Consider the following 15826-nt stretch of genomic DNA (forward strand, 5'->3'; position numbering starts at 1 on the left):
TTCTTAAAAAGAAAAATTAAAATCTGGATCTGATTTTTGCATTTCATGTCGTCAGTAAATTGGCACAAATCTTTAATCTCTGTGATAACTAGGTACCCAGTTGACTGTACGCTGCTTAGGAGTTATGACTGTTCAAATGAATATGCAAATAGAGGTGAACAGAGGAGAAGAGGTGCTAAACTTCGGGTTCTTTGATTTGTTACTCTAGTTGCCTTAATGCTTATCTCTGTTACTCAGCTTGTCTTTGACAGTTTATATTAAAAATGGTCCCTTTGGGTGTATGCATTTTACAGCAGTGGGATCAACTAGATGTTACTAATCTTGTCAGAAGATTTAATTAGTTGGAGTTTAAAAACTGTTCCTTCAGACTGTGGTCACTACATGCTTAGACTAACAAAAGAGATAAACATATTACCATATATAATGCAGTAAATGTAGTTATAATAGAGCAGTATTTGTCCTGATAGGTAGCAGGAGGTGACATGTTTTTTTTCATCTGACTTCTCTGAGAGTCTGTGCTTTCACAAACCTTCAAGTGTCTTTAATATAAGTTTACCCAGAAAATTTCTAACTTTTTATTTGAAAGGCCTTAATAATAATTCTTTAAAAACGATTCTGGTTTGCAAGTGTTAAATAAGACTTTCAAAGGGAATGCAAGTAAACTGCAATAATACTGTCCTATTAATATACCTGCTCTATGTTAGTGCACATTTTTAAACACATGTATCAAATTTGTTCATCCTATAAGCTATATACTTTAACTTATTAAAAATAAATTTAACCACATAAGCTACACCCTGATATAGCAGAATAGGATGATAATTTAAAAATAGTTATCATGCAATATGAAAGATTAATTTTGTAGGGGTTTACATATATTTACTACTTATGTTCAGTTCTGATTTATTCTACGGTTGCATGGAAAGCCAGTGCTGCTATTTATTGAACTTCCTATCTTTCTGTAGCTTGACATTTTGAGCAATGTTTAATGGGGATCAGGCATTTGATTTTACTGACAATGGTTTTTCCTATTTGGAGCAGTCCTACACATGGATCTGTTCCATATTAGCAGATCAGGCTGACTGAACCTGCAGCCATTCAGACTGCAGTGGTTGAGGGGGCACGAAAAGAAGAGGTTCCTCTCTTTCTCTGCTTTAGCACTGTGGCCTGCGGTTTTGGCAGGTCTGGCATTTGTCATGTCTTTTGTTAACCTGACTTATTTCAGTAACAAAGAGCATTTATGTGGCTTTTGTTTGGTCAGTTAAATCAGTGCACAGATCTACCTGATGAATGCTGAGGCCCAGATGTGGCCCATGAGGGCTGGGGAGGAAAGAAGGGTGAGCAGGATTTTGCCCTCATGGCAGCCCCAAGTGTTTGAAATTACCTGCTGTGTCTTGTAGTGTCCGAGGCAGGTGCTTAGCGTTCTGTTTCAGGCTTATTGTAATATTAAACAGTATATAATGTAGAATTACTGTCAGCAAAGCCTGACACAATCCAAAAAGGCTACATTTTGCCATTATTCATATTAGAGTATTAACTTGGGGTGCTGCTGATTACATCTAAAAATCAATGCCTTTTAGTTATGAAAATAATGCAAGAAGTTTAAATATGCATAATAAACACTTTTGCTTATACTTGCACTGTTAGTCAGAAAGGCTTTTTTATGTTCATAAACCTTACGTGAGTTTTAGTGCTTCAACCAAATGTTGGCACTTGTTTAGCACAATTATCCAAGGTATACATTTAAACAGTTTTGGTTATTCTGTGTCAAGGTCAGTTTGGTTTTTTTTTTTTAAACTATGTGTAACTTACAGTAGAACTGGAACATGACATATGCCACAAACCAGGTATCTCAGATTAATCTTATTTCTACCTTCTTGATCAAAATTTGTTGTAGCACTTGGAGAAAAATGAATTCTAGAATTTGTAGTGCAAATAATTATGCATGTTTAGGTATGGCTGCTGGTAAACAGCAACTTAAAAAAATTATCCTTTTGTAAGAAAATCAGTTGAATACAGAAAAGAACCCCTGAAAATGTCAGAATTTGGAAGATTCCCAATTGTAATATTTTTGAGAAGGACTTCAGAACCTGTAAATTAAACTTTTCTAGTTCATGTGACATAATATACATAGCCAGTTTAGTAAAAGTGTCTTCTAATACTTGTGTAAAAACAAAGATTATTGCAATTTGTAAATAATGTATAATTTGTAAAATGTTTTGCAAAAATCTTGTATTTGAAATGACAGTATTTTTATGTATGAATAGCACAGAAACAACTGTGAATGATGTTAGAACACTTATTTTTAAACATGCATAGCAATGTTCATACTTCTGTACAATGAGCAATATGAATGCCTGTTACTGATACCAATGAATTTGGCTTCCAGTAAGCACAACTGGTAAACTGATTTTTAAAGTAGCTGCAGTAATTTAGATGTACTTCAGTCTCCTTGCTTTGCTTGAAACAATCTTACCAGACAAATCTCTGTGACCCATGTTTACCAGGTATTTAATTATATTAAATAGCTAACTGAGGCACCTTTTTTTTATATTTGACTCTGCACTCCATGTATGTACGTATGTAATATTTGCTAACCAAGATGTGATAACTTGTTTTAACTTACCTAGGGTGCCTACTTATTTTTTTATAAATGTCCCCTGCTGGCTATAGATTTGTATAAGAACCTAGACAATTTTTGTAACGGTAAAGACATTAACAAGTCTTGTAATTAATATATTTTTCAGTCTTCAGATTTTCTTGCAAAGTTCTGCTTGTTCAAACTATCAGATAAATATTTAAAATATTGTTGTCTTCTGTTCTTTTTGTACTCCACATTTTTCTAAAAAAACCCAAAAACAACCAAAACCCACACATTGGCTTTCCAGAACTATATTTTAAAATGACAGATAATATGGCTACTAATGGTCAAAAGTTTTGCAGAGATAGTGGTTGTTACGTTTTTTGAACAGTAAAATTAATCTTCTGAAGTATTTGTTTATAAAGCTGTTAAATCTATTCAGCTTTCTTAATACCTATGAAATGCATGAAGCAATTTTAATACCATAGTCCCACAGACTTGGTAACAACTGATTGATCAGCTACATGAGCTGTCGTTCTATCTTACCACCTTAGCTCTATTAGGGATAAGAAAAGCGTGCCTTGATGTATATATTGACATGTTCCAGGAGTGTAGGAAACAGCTTGAGCCCAATGCATTATAAGCCTACATTTTGTTAGCTTTTAAGTAAAACCTTGTTTTTTCTTTCATCCAGATCTGACATACTAAATTACTAGAAGATACCTTGAAATTTCTTTCAACTTTCTAAAGGCTATTAAGACTTATTCTCACCTGTCTCCCTTACCAAAAAAGAAATGGAGCAACATTACAGTGCTTCCTTAATAGGTTGTTCCCTTGAGAATTCCCTGGTGAAATGATGTTAGAGAAGAGTAGTGAACTTGTCTCTTTCATAGCTTCCTTTTGAAAAATGGGAAAACCCATTTTTCTATTTGTGAGAATGCCATGGTGCTCTTCTGCACCGTGCGTCAAGGACTGTGAAAGTCCTGACTGACTTTGTAGGTACCAGCAGCCAAGATCATAAATGCTAGCAGGTAAAGGCATCTCAGTTCTTAAAGTATAGGTCTGATACATGAAGAAAGCCACTGTCACTGGAAGAATTGTCTTGAACAATGAAAGAAAAATAAAGGGGAAGAGAGCATATGCCCACTTTTGCATCCCAAATCCTATTTAACCTGGTAGGAGCCTGTTAATGTGTTAGAAGATGCTGAAACACTCTATACTTCGAAGACTCTGAAATCTAGGTATTTTATTTATTCCTTAAAAAAACCCCAACAACCATGAATTATACTTTTCAGAATTAGAAAAGAGTATTTACAAGGGAAAAATACTCAAGAAAATTGAACCCACTTCATCCACAGTTGAACACAGTCTTCCCCAAAACCTGATCAGGTAAAAAGCCTACTCCATGGACTTAGCTTCTTTTTCCTTATCCTGAGAATACAAGAAACCCCTTGACTTAACACTGTTTTGAATGTCTCCCTATAGCAAGACAGAGGAAATTTCAAGGGGCACGTGGAAGTTGAAACTTATTACTTACCTATTTGTCTACTTAGTCATCCATGGAAGAGGGTACTTTACATGCAACCTGCTCAAGAAGGGTGTTTATAGCAAGGAAATCAGAACCTGTTTTATCTAACTCAGTAAGCGAGGACAGCAGGCTGCTACTGCTGTTAAACACTGGCATGTTTCAGGAGGCATAGTAAGTGCTGAAGCTAGAATCTCATGCACGCTGTGGTATAAAGAAAGATATAATAGAAAACCAAATAGCATGAAATCCTCATGATTAACTTTCTGGAAGTTAAACAGCTTAGTAAGGTTCATCTATTGAGGGGAAAAGATCTGCATTACAACTTCAGTCTACATAAAGAGCTGGAGTTTATTCTCAGCCACTCTACAGGCTGTCCTTTCAGTTGATTTTATTCAAACAGTACATATTTTCATTTCTGCTTAACAAACGTCTAGGCACGAATTACAAAAGCACAGTCAAGCTGTCTTACATGACCTTTAAGGCACAGTTTGGAAGATAGAAACTGGATACAGGTAAAAACCTGAACAGCAATACTTGCGATACAGCCAGAGATACATTATGATATAGCGTATATATATGCCTCTTGCATTGATGCAAGTGGAGTCCTGTTCCCAGCTGTTCATAGTGCACACATGCTCCTCCTCTTCCACTGCTTGTTTTCATAAGGTGCATGCTGTAATTAGGTAGTGGCTCTACAGAGAACAGAAAAAGTCTGGTTACCTTCACAGTACTATGCTGTCCTGCAGAAGATACAGCAAACATACAAGAAGCATCAAACATACTTTCTGATCCAAGAACTGATAACTTTTTTTTTTAATTTAAAAAAAATTCTAAAAATCGAGCTGCTGGTGGTTTCGAATTAGCTTTACATACCTCTGGAGGTATCTGAGCCTTCCAGGCCTTTTGAGGCCCGGCTGCTGGGACGCTCCAGGGAAGGAAAGCCAAAGCTGCTCCCAGGCGCCCACTCCCCTGCCAAGAGCGGTACCTTTCCCCCAAGCTTGTCCGCGCGGGTCACCCGTGGACACCCCACGGAAGCACAGGCCGTCCAGCTGCTGACAGCAGGAGCTTCCCGCCCGCCGGTCGCCCCCAGGCCGCTCCCTCTCCCTCCCTTCCCGGAGCCCGTGCTCGGTGCGGCGCCCCCTCGCAACCGCTCTCGCCCAAGGGGTGGGGGGAAGCCCGTGGCGGCCCGCTGAGAGCCAGCTCTGCCCGTGCGGCGGCCGGGCCCCTGTCCCGAGCGCACCCGCTCCCCGGCGGCAGCTGACCTGGGCCCGGCGCCCTCAGGGCAGCAAGTAGATGACCACGAAAAGCGCCAGATCGAAGAGGACGAAGAGCCAGAGGTCCAGCCAGTATGACTGCCCTGACAGCGACAGCGCCCGGCCGCCATCCGCCGCCGCGTCCCGTTGCTGCTGCTCCCGCCGCCGCGCTGCCACCGCCTCCATATCCTCGGGAGCCGCAGGGCGGCACGGCAGCACCCACCGCGCAGGCGCCAGCTGCTCTTCCGGGTGCGGAGCCAATGGGAGCGGAGCGCACGTACAGGCCTGCTGCCACACCCTGCGGCTCGCGCGGGGCAGCCCCGCCCCTGTCGCCTCACAGAGCGCCCCGCCCTGCTGGGGACGGCGGTTGGTGGCGGCTGAGGCGCGAGTGGCGGTGTCGCGGCTTATGTCGCGGCCTGTGTCGCGACCCAGTGAGAGCTCCGCTGTTTTGCCGCCTGCTCCAAGCACGGCTGCGCGGCCTCGCAGCTCACCTGGCGGGCTGCCGTCGCGGCAGCTCCTTTCCCGCTCGCTGCTGAGGCACCAAATGGCGACGCCACGCCGGGCTCGTGTGGTAAAGATACTGGTCATGGCGGGAGCTCCTGCTTCTGCTGGTGCTGGGAGAAGTGATGCTTGTGGAGGCTCTCTCTGAGCTGGTGACTGACATCTTTGCGGTAGTACCTGAGCACTACTGGTTGCTGCTCCCTGCCAGTCCTCAGGGCGCTTGGGCAGGTGAGATAGGGTGTGGGGAAAAGCAGGTGGTCAGTCCTGTCAAACCGTGTTGGCCTTGTTCTGTTAAGCTGTATTGGAAGATGTGTGGAAATAAACATTCAGAAGTTCTTCCTGATAGGGTTTCTTGGGGAGCAGATGATGTTTTGGAAGAAACTAAAAGACCTTTTGGGAAATCCTGTTGTGAAGAAGTTGAAGATTAAAATTGTTTTAAGATATGCTCCTATCCTTGAAGGTTAGTTGGAGCCTGTACACCCTAAACAAACATGGAAAATTTAATGTAGACAATGTATACTGCGTGCTTTATTTACACAACTCGCAGATGCATAAGCAATTAGATTAAGCTGCACAACCTGATGTTGTGCATACTCATACCATACTCATAGTTGGGATGTACTACCCTCAGTCCAGCCAGTTCACTCAGTATTGAAAGGAGTGCAATTATTTTCATTATGTCTACAAGAGTGGCCAGAAACTTAGGAGTATACAAACCAAAATCTTCCTCATTGTAGCTATTAATTCTTTTTAGCCTCATATTAAGAGAAAAGACAGTACAGAATGCAGAGTAGGTGTATCTGATCAGTTTAACTTCTTGTAAAGATGCACTTAGGGGTAGCTTTTTTCCTTAAGTTAATTTATCATTAGAAATAAGGATGAACTTGCATTTATATAACAAGTATTGGTTAAGCATATGTGTTAGGTGACATATATTAGAGATTTTTTTGGGAAACAATGACAATACTTCCTCTTTAAGTCTTGTACCCAGCTGTATTGCCTCATTGGAGCAAAAGGAATTGTCAGATTGTCGGCAAACGATTTCCTATTAGCTTTTAAAGTAGTGTAATTCTGAAATTCCTGCCTAGGAAACAAAAGTCCCCTAGTCAAATTTACTAGGCTATCTCATTCACATTCTAATATAATGATCTTATTTGTTTAGTGAAGCTGTACTACTTTCCTCCATCCGTTTATAATTGATCTTATTGCAAGTATTGGAGATGGAATCTTTAAAGATTTTGCCTTATTTTTTACATACAGCTGCTGACCATATCTGTCCGCAGTATTTGGAGTTGTTAAATACTTTTGAGCTCTCATCTTTTTTTTGTTTTTAATGAATAATTACCAGATTACTTTTCAGTTTGTGACCTTGTATGTCATCCAGAATTAACTAAGATATAATTTCTCAAATACTTGACAAAAAAAATACCCTACTGATTATTGTAACCAATCAGTCGAACAAATCTGGTGACCTAGATCAAAATAACCATGAATCTCAGGGTGTTACTGGGCTGGATGTGGCAGAGGTAAGTGCAAAGATACCTTGAGTGCATCAGGCATGGGCTAGAGTTCAACCTTCTGAACCAGAAGGGTGCAAGGCTTAAAGGGTCAGCATACTCGGGGAGAAAAGAGAGAACACATCCAGAAACTTAATACAGCTTTCATTCCAGCCAGTAAAGTCACGAAAAGAAATAAAATGACATTCACCAACTTTCTGAAACCTTTGACACGTAATTGTTAATATACTTACCAATACAATACTTACACTTGCAATTTATAAGCAGTAATGACATGCAGCTGATAACAAAGGTCAAACTCTATAACAGCACTTTGATGGTTAGCGCTTCTGTCTTACAGTTTAGTCTGCCATTTCAGTGCACACAGCTTAACTGCTATAGTTATATATATGAAATTATGTAATAATCATATATATAATCTGCCCCATAGCTTTGTTGCAAGCCATTATTCTTTATCCCTCTCTCTTTTGAAAGCTTTAGTATATAAACAAGATAGTCTAGAGATAGACAAAATTTTGTAATAGTGTTGTTTCCAGATTTTAGGGTGTTGTTTTTGTTTGGTGGGGTTTTTTTACTTTTTCATACCTTTGCTTTTCATCTTTGTAATATTGTAATTGAAATTTGTAATTGAAAATTGAAGGACTGTTTAAAGTAGTATTCTCTTCATTGTGACATATGTCATATATCTACCCACTGAAAGATGATTTTGTAAAAAATGTCGACACTGGAAGTTGCATACGATCAGTATTTGGGGGAAGAAATCCAAATTCATAAAGAAAGGGGATCTTTCCTACTCGAATACTGTTTGCGTCATGAGAGCATTTTGGCAGTAGGGGGAGCAATGGGATGCTGAAGACCACAAAAATACAGGCCAAGAGAGGATTCAGTTATAAAAACTGAAGGAAAAAATGTTTTTCTCTTTTATTCATTTATGGCCAGCGAAAAGACAGTCAAGGAGAGCCAAGAAAACAGGGGAGTAAATTTTACAAGGTATTTTAAAAACCCATTAAAATCATAATATAAACGTATCCGTTAAGAAATGGTATTTGAAATTGGACCTGTAACAACATGTGAATAAGCACACAGCAGAAGTTCATCTAGCAGTTTACCATCATCGGGGAATTCTGTGGTGAAGTGCTGTGAGACTTTACAGGTATGGCTGCATTTATTTTGGGTTAGGCCTCAGGGCTGCCCTCAGGCCCATGTGGTATTGTGACCGTTTAGCAAAGCCTTACAGGAATCTATCTTTCCAACTATGGCAGAAGAAGCATGATTGCGAAAAGCTCAGAAGCCAAAAAAAGACCTCGGGGCATATTTGCTGAAGGACAACAGCCTTTGCCAGCAGCCCACAGGTTTGTTCTGCTGATGTGTCAGACAGGGTCCAGGGCTGGGAAGTGGGCTGCCCTGTAGGCATGGGGACCGGACTAGATAACTACCAAGAGGCATAGTTGGAGGGACACAGCAGATCTTAACTAGCGCTGACCCTTGAGAGGCAGTTTTACTGCAGGCCTTAGGAAGTAGCACAACACAAGGTGAGGCTGGGTTGAAAATAGCACTTACAGATTGGACAACGTGAGCAGAACATGGTGCATATTTGTTACCCATCAGAAACACCAGTGTTTGAAGTCAATGTAGTCTGAAATCATTATTGTGTTAAGATACTTTCAATATTTTTATTCATGTCCTGAAAGAAACTCAGTCAGAGCCTGCTAATACTCTTCCTGACGCAGAATGATTTAAGCTCCTAATAAATTGGGACAACTCAAAATCTGCATGTTTTAAAGCATAGTCATGCTTTGAGAAATTAATGCAATGAAATTACTTTATGTGAGGTATCCGTATGTCATCAGTACATGCTTTATGTTATTCCTATTTATATGAGCAAGGTATCAATGGGAATAGTGAACTATAATATAGTCCAAGTGAACTGTATTATCACACCATATTTTATATTTATTCCATATTTATATTTACATAGAATAGTCTTAGAGACTTGGGTGTTGTCAGGTTTCTTTTAGGTTTTGCCATCCTTATTACACAATATTCAATACACAGAGAAACCGTTTATCAATATAAATATTATGGTAAAGAAACCAAGTTGCCATTTGAGAACCAGTGCAAAAAAATATTGAAGTTCTTCTTACAGAAAACAGTTTCTGCAGCCTTTTACAGTATGACATTTAGGACTTGGTACAAATAACATTTTAGCATTTGTATTGAATTGTAATTGGATTTTGTCTATTCAAGACAAAACAGTAAATATAAGGAACTAGCCTGTGTTTTCAACAGGGCCAAGTAATTGCAGCTTAGGAGGTGCTGTGAGGGTATAAAAGGGGGGAAAAAAAAGCAGAGGATATGTAGAAAAATGGTCTTTTTTCATTCTTTTTTTATTCTGGTGCAGTTCTGAGTGACGTACTTAGCCCCTTTTGAAGAATCTTTTGGCTTCAACTCCTTCATATATGTAGGTCTGTTAAGAAATGAAGAAGAAAAATCAGTGGCTGCTATTACAAAGTTTCTGTTTCACAGATGCTATTGAGAGATGGTCAATAGTGATTTAATTAATTGTGACTGGTGGCCGTGTGCAGCCTACCAGCCCTTGTGCAGGAAAGGAACGTAAGGAAAGCAGCCTGTTGTCAATAAGCATAAATTCTCTGGGCAAACAGTTGAACTGCCATAGGACAGCTTTTGGGGGCTTCTGGAAAAAAACAAAAGTGCTGAAGTGCTGTATGCCCAATACCACTACTTAACAAGTTTCATCTATGTGATTGCTTTTATTAGAAGTGTGAAGAAGCACTGAAGGGTTGGACTGTATGTCTTTTTTATCTCAAATCTCACACCTGTCCATAAAGGTTTTATTTATTTATTCTTTTAAGAAGCTTGTGACCTGCTAGTGGAGAGGATCTTAAAGCATTACAATTCAGTTCCATTTCTGGCTTTACTGCAGAGCTGTGAAACACTTCCCTTTTGTCTCAAACCTACCCCTCCGTGCCATCATCCCCTGCCTCAACCCCAAACTTTGTTTTAAAAGAGCATTTATCAGCCATTGACAGCATTACCCTGTAGTAAGCTCCTGTGGTAAGGCTTTTACAAGGCAGACACTTGGAAAAAGGCTTTCAGTCAGAACGCATCTATATAGTGTGTATATATACCTCTATCTGTGTATATATATCTTCTGTATACAGCTTGTATTCACAGGCTTCAGAATGCATTGATAAGATACAGCTCACATGGGTAGAAAAATGTAAAAATCACAGATTGTGAGTTTTATTTTAAAGTTTTAAATTTCAATAGATTACTCGACTCAAGAATTTTAACTAAAGATAAATGAGGTTATTTGGCTTGAAGAAAATATTTCCTACTTTCAGAACAGCCTTTAACATTTTTTCAGTTTATTATATTGTAAAGTTGTATGTAAGTGGCTGCTTAACTCACCTGAACAAGTTCATCACCTATGATTTCTCTGTATGCTGTGAGTGCTTTTCCATTATCTTTTCTAGTAAATGTTCCTACAAGCTTATTTCCTTCCATGTTCCAAGAACCCTATAATGCAAAAAAACCCCAAATATTTTGCAATAGATATGACACTGATTTGATTTAAAGCTGCAGGAATGCTTAAAAGTGAGAAGAGATTAAAACAGTGCAATAATACTTTTTTGGACATTGATGGAAAGGCTGTAAAAATGAAATTTCAAGAAAACCACTAGCTTATTTAATTGCATAACAGTCAAGTTAGTTGGTTTTTTTTTTTTTAGTGCTCAGTACACATCATTTTAATTAATTGTATCAACAGAGAAAAAAGTAATTTCTTATAAATACCCACTCTGCACTCTAGGTGGTGTACCTGAGTATTATAAGAAGTGCAATTGCAATTGCAATCACCTGGATTTCATCATGTGAAAATTGCTACATACTGTTCTTTTTGGGCACTCTGTGGAACCCTGAGCTTCACAGTCCAGTGTGGAACCATTAATAGTTAAGACTACCTTGTGTTTTTGCATATAGGCTGCAAGCATTCTTGAACAGTCACACTTGAAAAGTAAAATTTCAATTAAAAACTAGGAAGACAAATCATTCATCTTGAAATTGTACTTCATACAGTTATTCTTGTATAATACTTTTATAATTATATAGAAAGTCCCTTACAGTAAGTTCAGTCCCATCAGCCAGACTGTACTCAAAATTGACTCCCAGAGTGAATTCAATATCTGTGGTACGGAAGTTGCTTGATTCTTTGACAGTAAATTTGTTTCCATCTTGTTGAATAGTGATCTTCAGATTATCATGGGCTCCTAACTTTCTTTTCATCATGTTAACACCTAGAAAAATAATTAGCATCAATCAGAAAAAAAAAAAACCACCCTAGAGCAAACAGTCTTTTTGGTGACTTTTTTGTGGTCAAGTGAGTTTATTCCAGCATTCTGACACAATTTTTTATTTTTCTTCATTTTTTATTGAGGCCATATTCACCAGTACAGATATAATACAAACCACTAACCAACTGGAATGATTGTGTTTATATCCATATAACGCACAGTTTGTACAAACTTAAAGTAAGTATCAGGATGTTAAAATGACTTAAATCACGTGTTTCTGTAAAATTGAAGAATAATTATTTCCTGCCCATGTAATTTTTAAACTTGTTATCAAAATAATATTCCTGCTATAGAATTCTGCTTAAAGTTTATAATTCAAATTCTCTGAGCCTTTTCCTCAAGTGTAGACTTAGATATTCATTCCTCTGCTGAAATAAATCTGTTGGAATTAGTTAAGTTGCTTAAGATTAACATAATTAATCAAAACCAGAACATTTCTCAGTGTCTTTTTTCCCCCCTGTGGAATCTTTTGAAAAGAAATGCAGTACCCCATGCAAGGGCAGAGCAGCAAACAGCAAAAGGACAGGCTAGCCAGAAAGTAGTTCACAGACAGCTTCAGTTTGTATTCAGCCAGAGTGGTATTATTCTTGTAGAAGGCATTGGAAAAGTAAGACTTACCCATTGTCTCCATGAACTTTTCATAGTTTTCATTTCTGTCTATTTTCCAACTACCATTAAATGCCATATTTCTGTCTGTAGGAGGACTGTTCTGAAGTAACACCTTTTCAAAGAGAATTTATGTACTGGCTTATCTTGAAAGCAATTTACAGGATGATGTGGCTGACTAAAGCTCAACTGATGCACTGATCTTTTCAAGGAGAAGTTTACTGTAGTTTAATCAAATCTCCAACTGCGACCATACTGCTTGCTGGATCTCTCCCTTATTGCCTCCAAATCATGACAGGATCTTTATTGCTCATCTTAATAAAGGATTGCTACTCCATTCATTTTATTCACCGTGTTTGAGTTGTAGTAAAATTCAGCTATCTAGTGAAAGCAATAAATAGACGTAAGAAAATTTCTTGACATTTTCTCTCTCTGTTGTATCTTCATGCTTGTGGAAGAGTCTTTATGCAACTGGAGTAAACAGATTTACCAAACAAATCAAACACAAATCTCTACTTTTTCTGTTATAATTTGGTAGACATCTGTCCTGCTCAACACAATAAAAGTGAGGCAGAGGATTTACTGAATGTCTGCAAGTTGTTTCAGAAAACTATCCACTTGCTTCTTGTCTAGGGCTGAGCTATGAAAATTGGGATGATATTCTGTATTCATGTGCTCACTCTTTAATATGTAGTTTAAATTCTCAGCAGTTTCTACAAATTTTCTTCATTATAACATATCCATTGAATGCTATGTGTATCTAACGCATTCCTACAAAGAAAAAGATGTGCATCTAAGTGAATTTACCTGATGTGGTTGATTTCAATAGGTCCCAGATTTTGCCTGTTCAAGGATAATGCAGAACATGAGTCTTCCCTGACTTTGATGCTTCTTCCCCCTCTTCCCTTCCCCTCTAATTGGTGCTACTTGAAACTGAGCAAAACTATTGACCCAGCTTTTGTCTTTACCAAGTTTAGGTTTATAATTATTCTGTTCGCATGGATGGCATCAGCTTTTCTACTTGTTAGCTTCAAAATGTAAATGTAAATCCTGAATGCTGAATTGGATTTTGCTTAGCACACAGGTGATGGGTTGTGTGCTACTTACCAATTTTTAACAGTGTCTCATCATAATCTTCTACATCTGTGGGTTGCAGCTGGGAACGAGAGGTTTTATTGAAGTGTAACTATAAGTTTAGAACTTTGCTAGGGATATCAGAATAGTGTGGCTTTTCACTCCAGTCAGCTTCATTTTGAAATCAAGAGTAATCTGGCTAACACACTGGAGAGGAAAAATAGCTCAACAAGTGTTTCTCACTTGATGAAAAGAGAAAATAATATAAGTTCCTATTGCTGCAAGTGATGTACGGAAAGGTGCCATACTTGCAGCCAAAACAGGGTGCTAGAAGCTGACCATGCATTAGTGTGAAAATTAACTTTTCTAGACCCTTTGGTCTTTTGAAAGATGGGATTTGTGGCAAGCTAGTCTGTTGTAGCTGTGAACACCTCGTGTTTCAACTACTGCTATTCCAGTTCAAGATGAGTCTCCCAGTAGTAAATTGCAGAGGTTATCTCAGATCTGCCAACAGAGCTCCTTTTATGAGTGTTTCCTAATTCATCTCACTGGAAGTGAGCCACCTCCTCTTAGACAGCAGATGTTTCAAACCTGGGGGTTTTGCCTAAACTGTGTGGGGAGGAGAGGGGAATATGAAGAATCTCATTTGCCAAATGAATGTGCTGTAAGGTGCAGTACCCCCAGCATGGGGTCATGCTGAACGTGTTGGAGCACTAACCTGATGAGCCTGCACAGCTGTAGCTGGGAGAAAGCAGGAGCCCACAGCCCTGTCCCTGTTCCATGTGGGAAGGTTCATCTGCAAGTAACAAGGATTGGGCTTGTGGACACATGTCCTCTTCAGGCTGCAGCATGTCCTTTTCAGGCTGCAGCTTGTCGTCTTGACTTCCACTGTTCCAGCTGCTGTTGTTTGCCTTCCTCAAAGCCATGATATTCCATCTTAGAAATGCTTTTTTTTCTCTAAGGCTAGGAAGAAGCAGAGCCTGACATTCTTCCTGTACTAGCTACCTGTTCTTTCCTCTTCAGACCTCTTATATTCCTATCTTGCAGGGTAAAGAAACCTGACAGATGCAAGGAGTTCATGCTGTTTACTGTTAATGGCGGTGAGGGAAGTACCTCACAATATCTATTTAACATGACCACTTAGGTCTCATTATGTAGTCTTTACATGCAGTTTCTTCCCAGACTTTCATGCAGTTTTTTATCACCTTGACTTACGTAAAAGTTCTCAAATAAAATTTGCAAAGAAGTAGGCATAATTTTGGTAGGAAAAAGTCCTTCCTCTATATAAATATTAGAATTCCAGAATTGACTAACCAGCCAACTCCAAACCTTTTCATCACGGGACCAGTGAGTAGCTGGGTCTTGAACTTTATATCAAAGCTTGTGGCTCCATTTCTGTCCCATTTTTCCCTTCCTTAACATTTCTTTTCACTGGGGCATGAATCCTTAGGATTCTGTTCAGATCAGCCCCACAGATCCTTCCGTAAGAATCTTCACAGGTGGTCAATATTTATGAGTTTCATGGTGTCTCTGTTGGTGTAGCACTGACAGCATAAAGAACTGTTCTTCTCTGAGGTCTGATGGAATGTCAGTGCTAGAACAAGCAGCTGTCTTTTTAATCTCTCACAATTTACATGAGTTACTTAGGGCTATTAATGCACTAAAATCTGACTTCATTTTTCTTATGTGTACTAGAATCATATGATATATACTTTATGCAGAGTTCTTTTGAGCTCCTATAAAAGCTGGGTTTCCTTCTAAATGTATAATTAAAATTGTTTTTATAGATTGTTTTTTTATGTTGGAATATTCCATGACCTTTTTCCTTCTCCTGTCTACCTCTTCCTCATGTGGTTTTCAAAACTACAATTTTTGCTTAGATGGTACATTGAAAAACTTGGGGTTTAGTATTGCTGGTTGCATGAAAGTCACAAAAGCTAAGGGTGTGTATTCTTGGCTTCGTGGCTTTCTTCAGCGTGTCAGCTTCAGAACACTGAAAATGGACAAACTTCTTAACTTTGAAGTTTGATCTTTAAATTAGGTGGATCAAAATAAATTATTAACTTATATGGTCATGCCAATCTCATCTTTCCAGTCTGTGATAATCATACCGAGCTGTATTATGATGGTAATTGACAATGAAGTTCCAAAGATCAGGGTGACAATAATGCTTTTGCAGTGGGTTATATTCATATATCCCATTTATTGTTTTGTGGCTTGTCTTCAAGCTGTTCTGCCTAAAATTAGCTAGGATAGTAGAACTCAGCTTTACCATGGAGTGATAATGGCTTGGTTTCAGTGTAAACATAATATACTTACGTAAATATTATTATATATAATACTATATATTAAGAGAGAGATGAATCGCTGTTAAAACCATGCAGATTAACTGG

General features: G+C 38.7%; 1 protein-coding gene across 1 annotated transcript; it reads right to left on the reverse strand.

The window, feature by feature from the left end:
* Positions 1-9796: 9796 nt before the first annotated feature.
* On the reverse strand, positions 9797-12438 carry FABP2 (fatty acid binding protein 2; the record flags this gene model as incomplete). The annotated part of the gene is made up of 4 exons (XM_081998948.1): positions 9797-9847; positions 10813-10920; positions 11524-11696; positions 12372-12438. 4 exons carry the CDS (start codon positions 12436-12438, stop codon positions 9797-9799), a joined length of 399 nt encoding a protein of 132 aa, XP_081855074.1.
* Positions 12439-15826: the final 3388 nt, after the last annotated feature.

This window comes from Phaethon aethereus, assembly GCF_964289735.1.
Source record: "Phaethon aethereus genome assembly, chromosome: 4".
NCBI classification, from domain to species: domain Eukaryota; kingdom Metazoa; phylum Chordata; class Aves; order Phaethontiformes; family Phaethontidae; genus Phaethon; species Phaethon aethereus.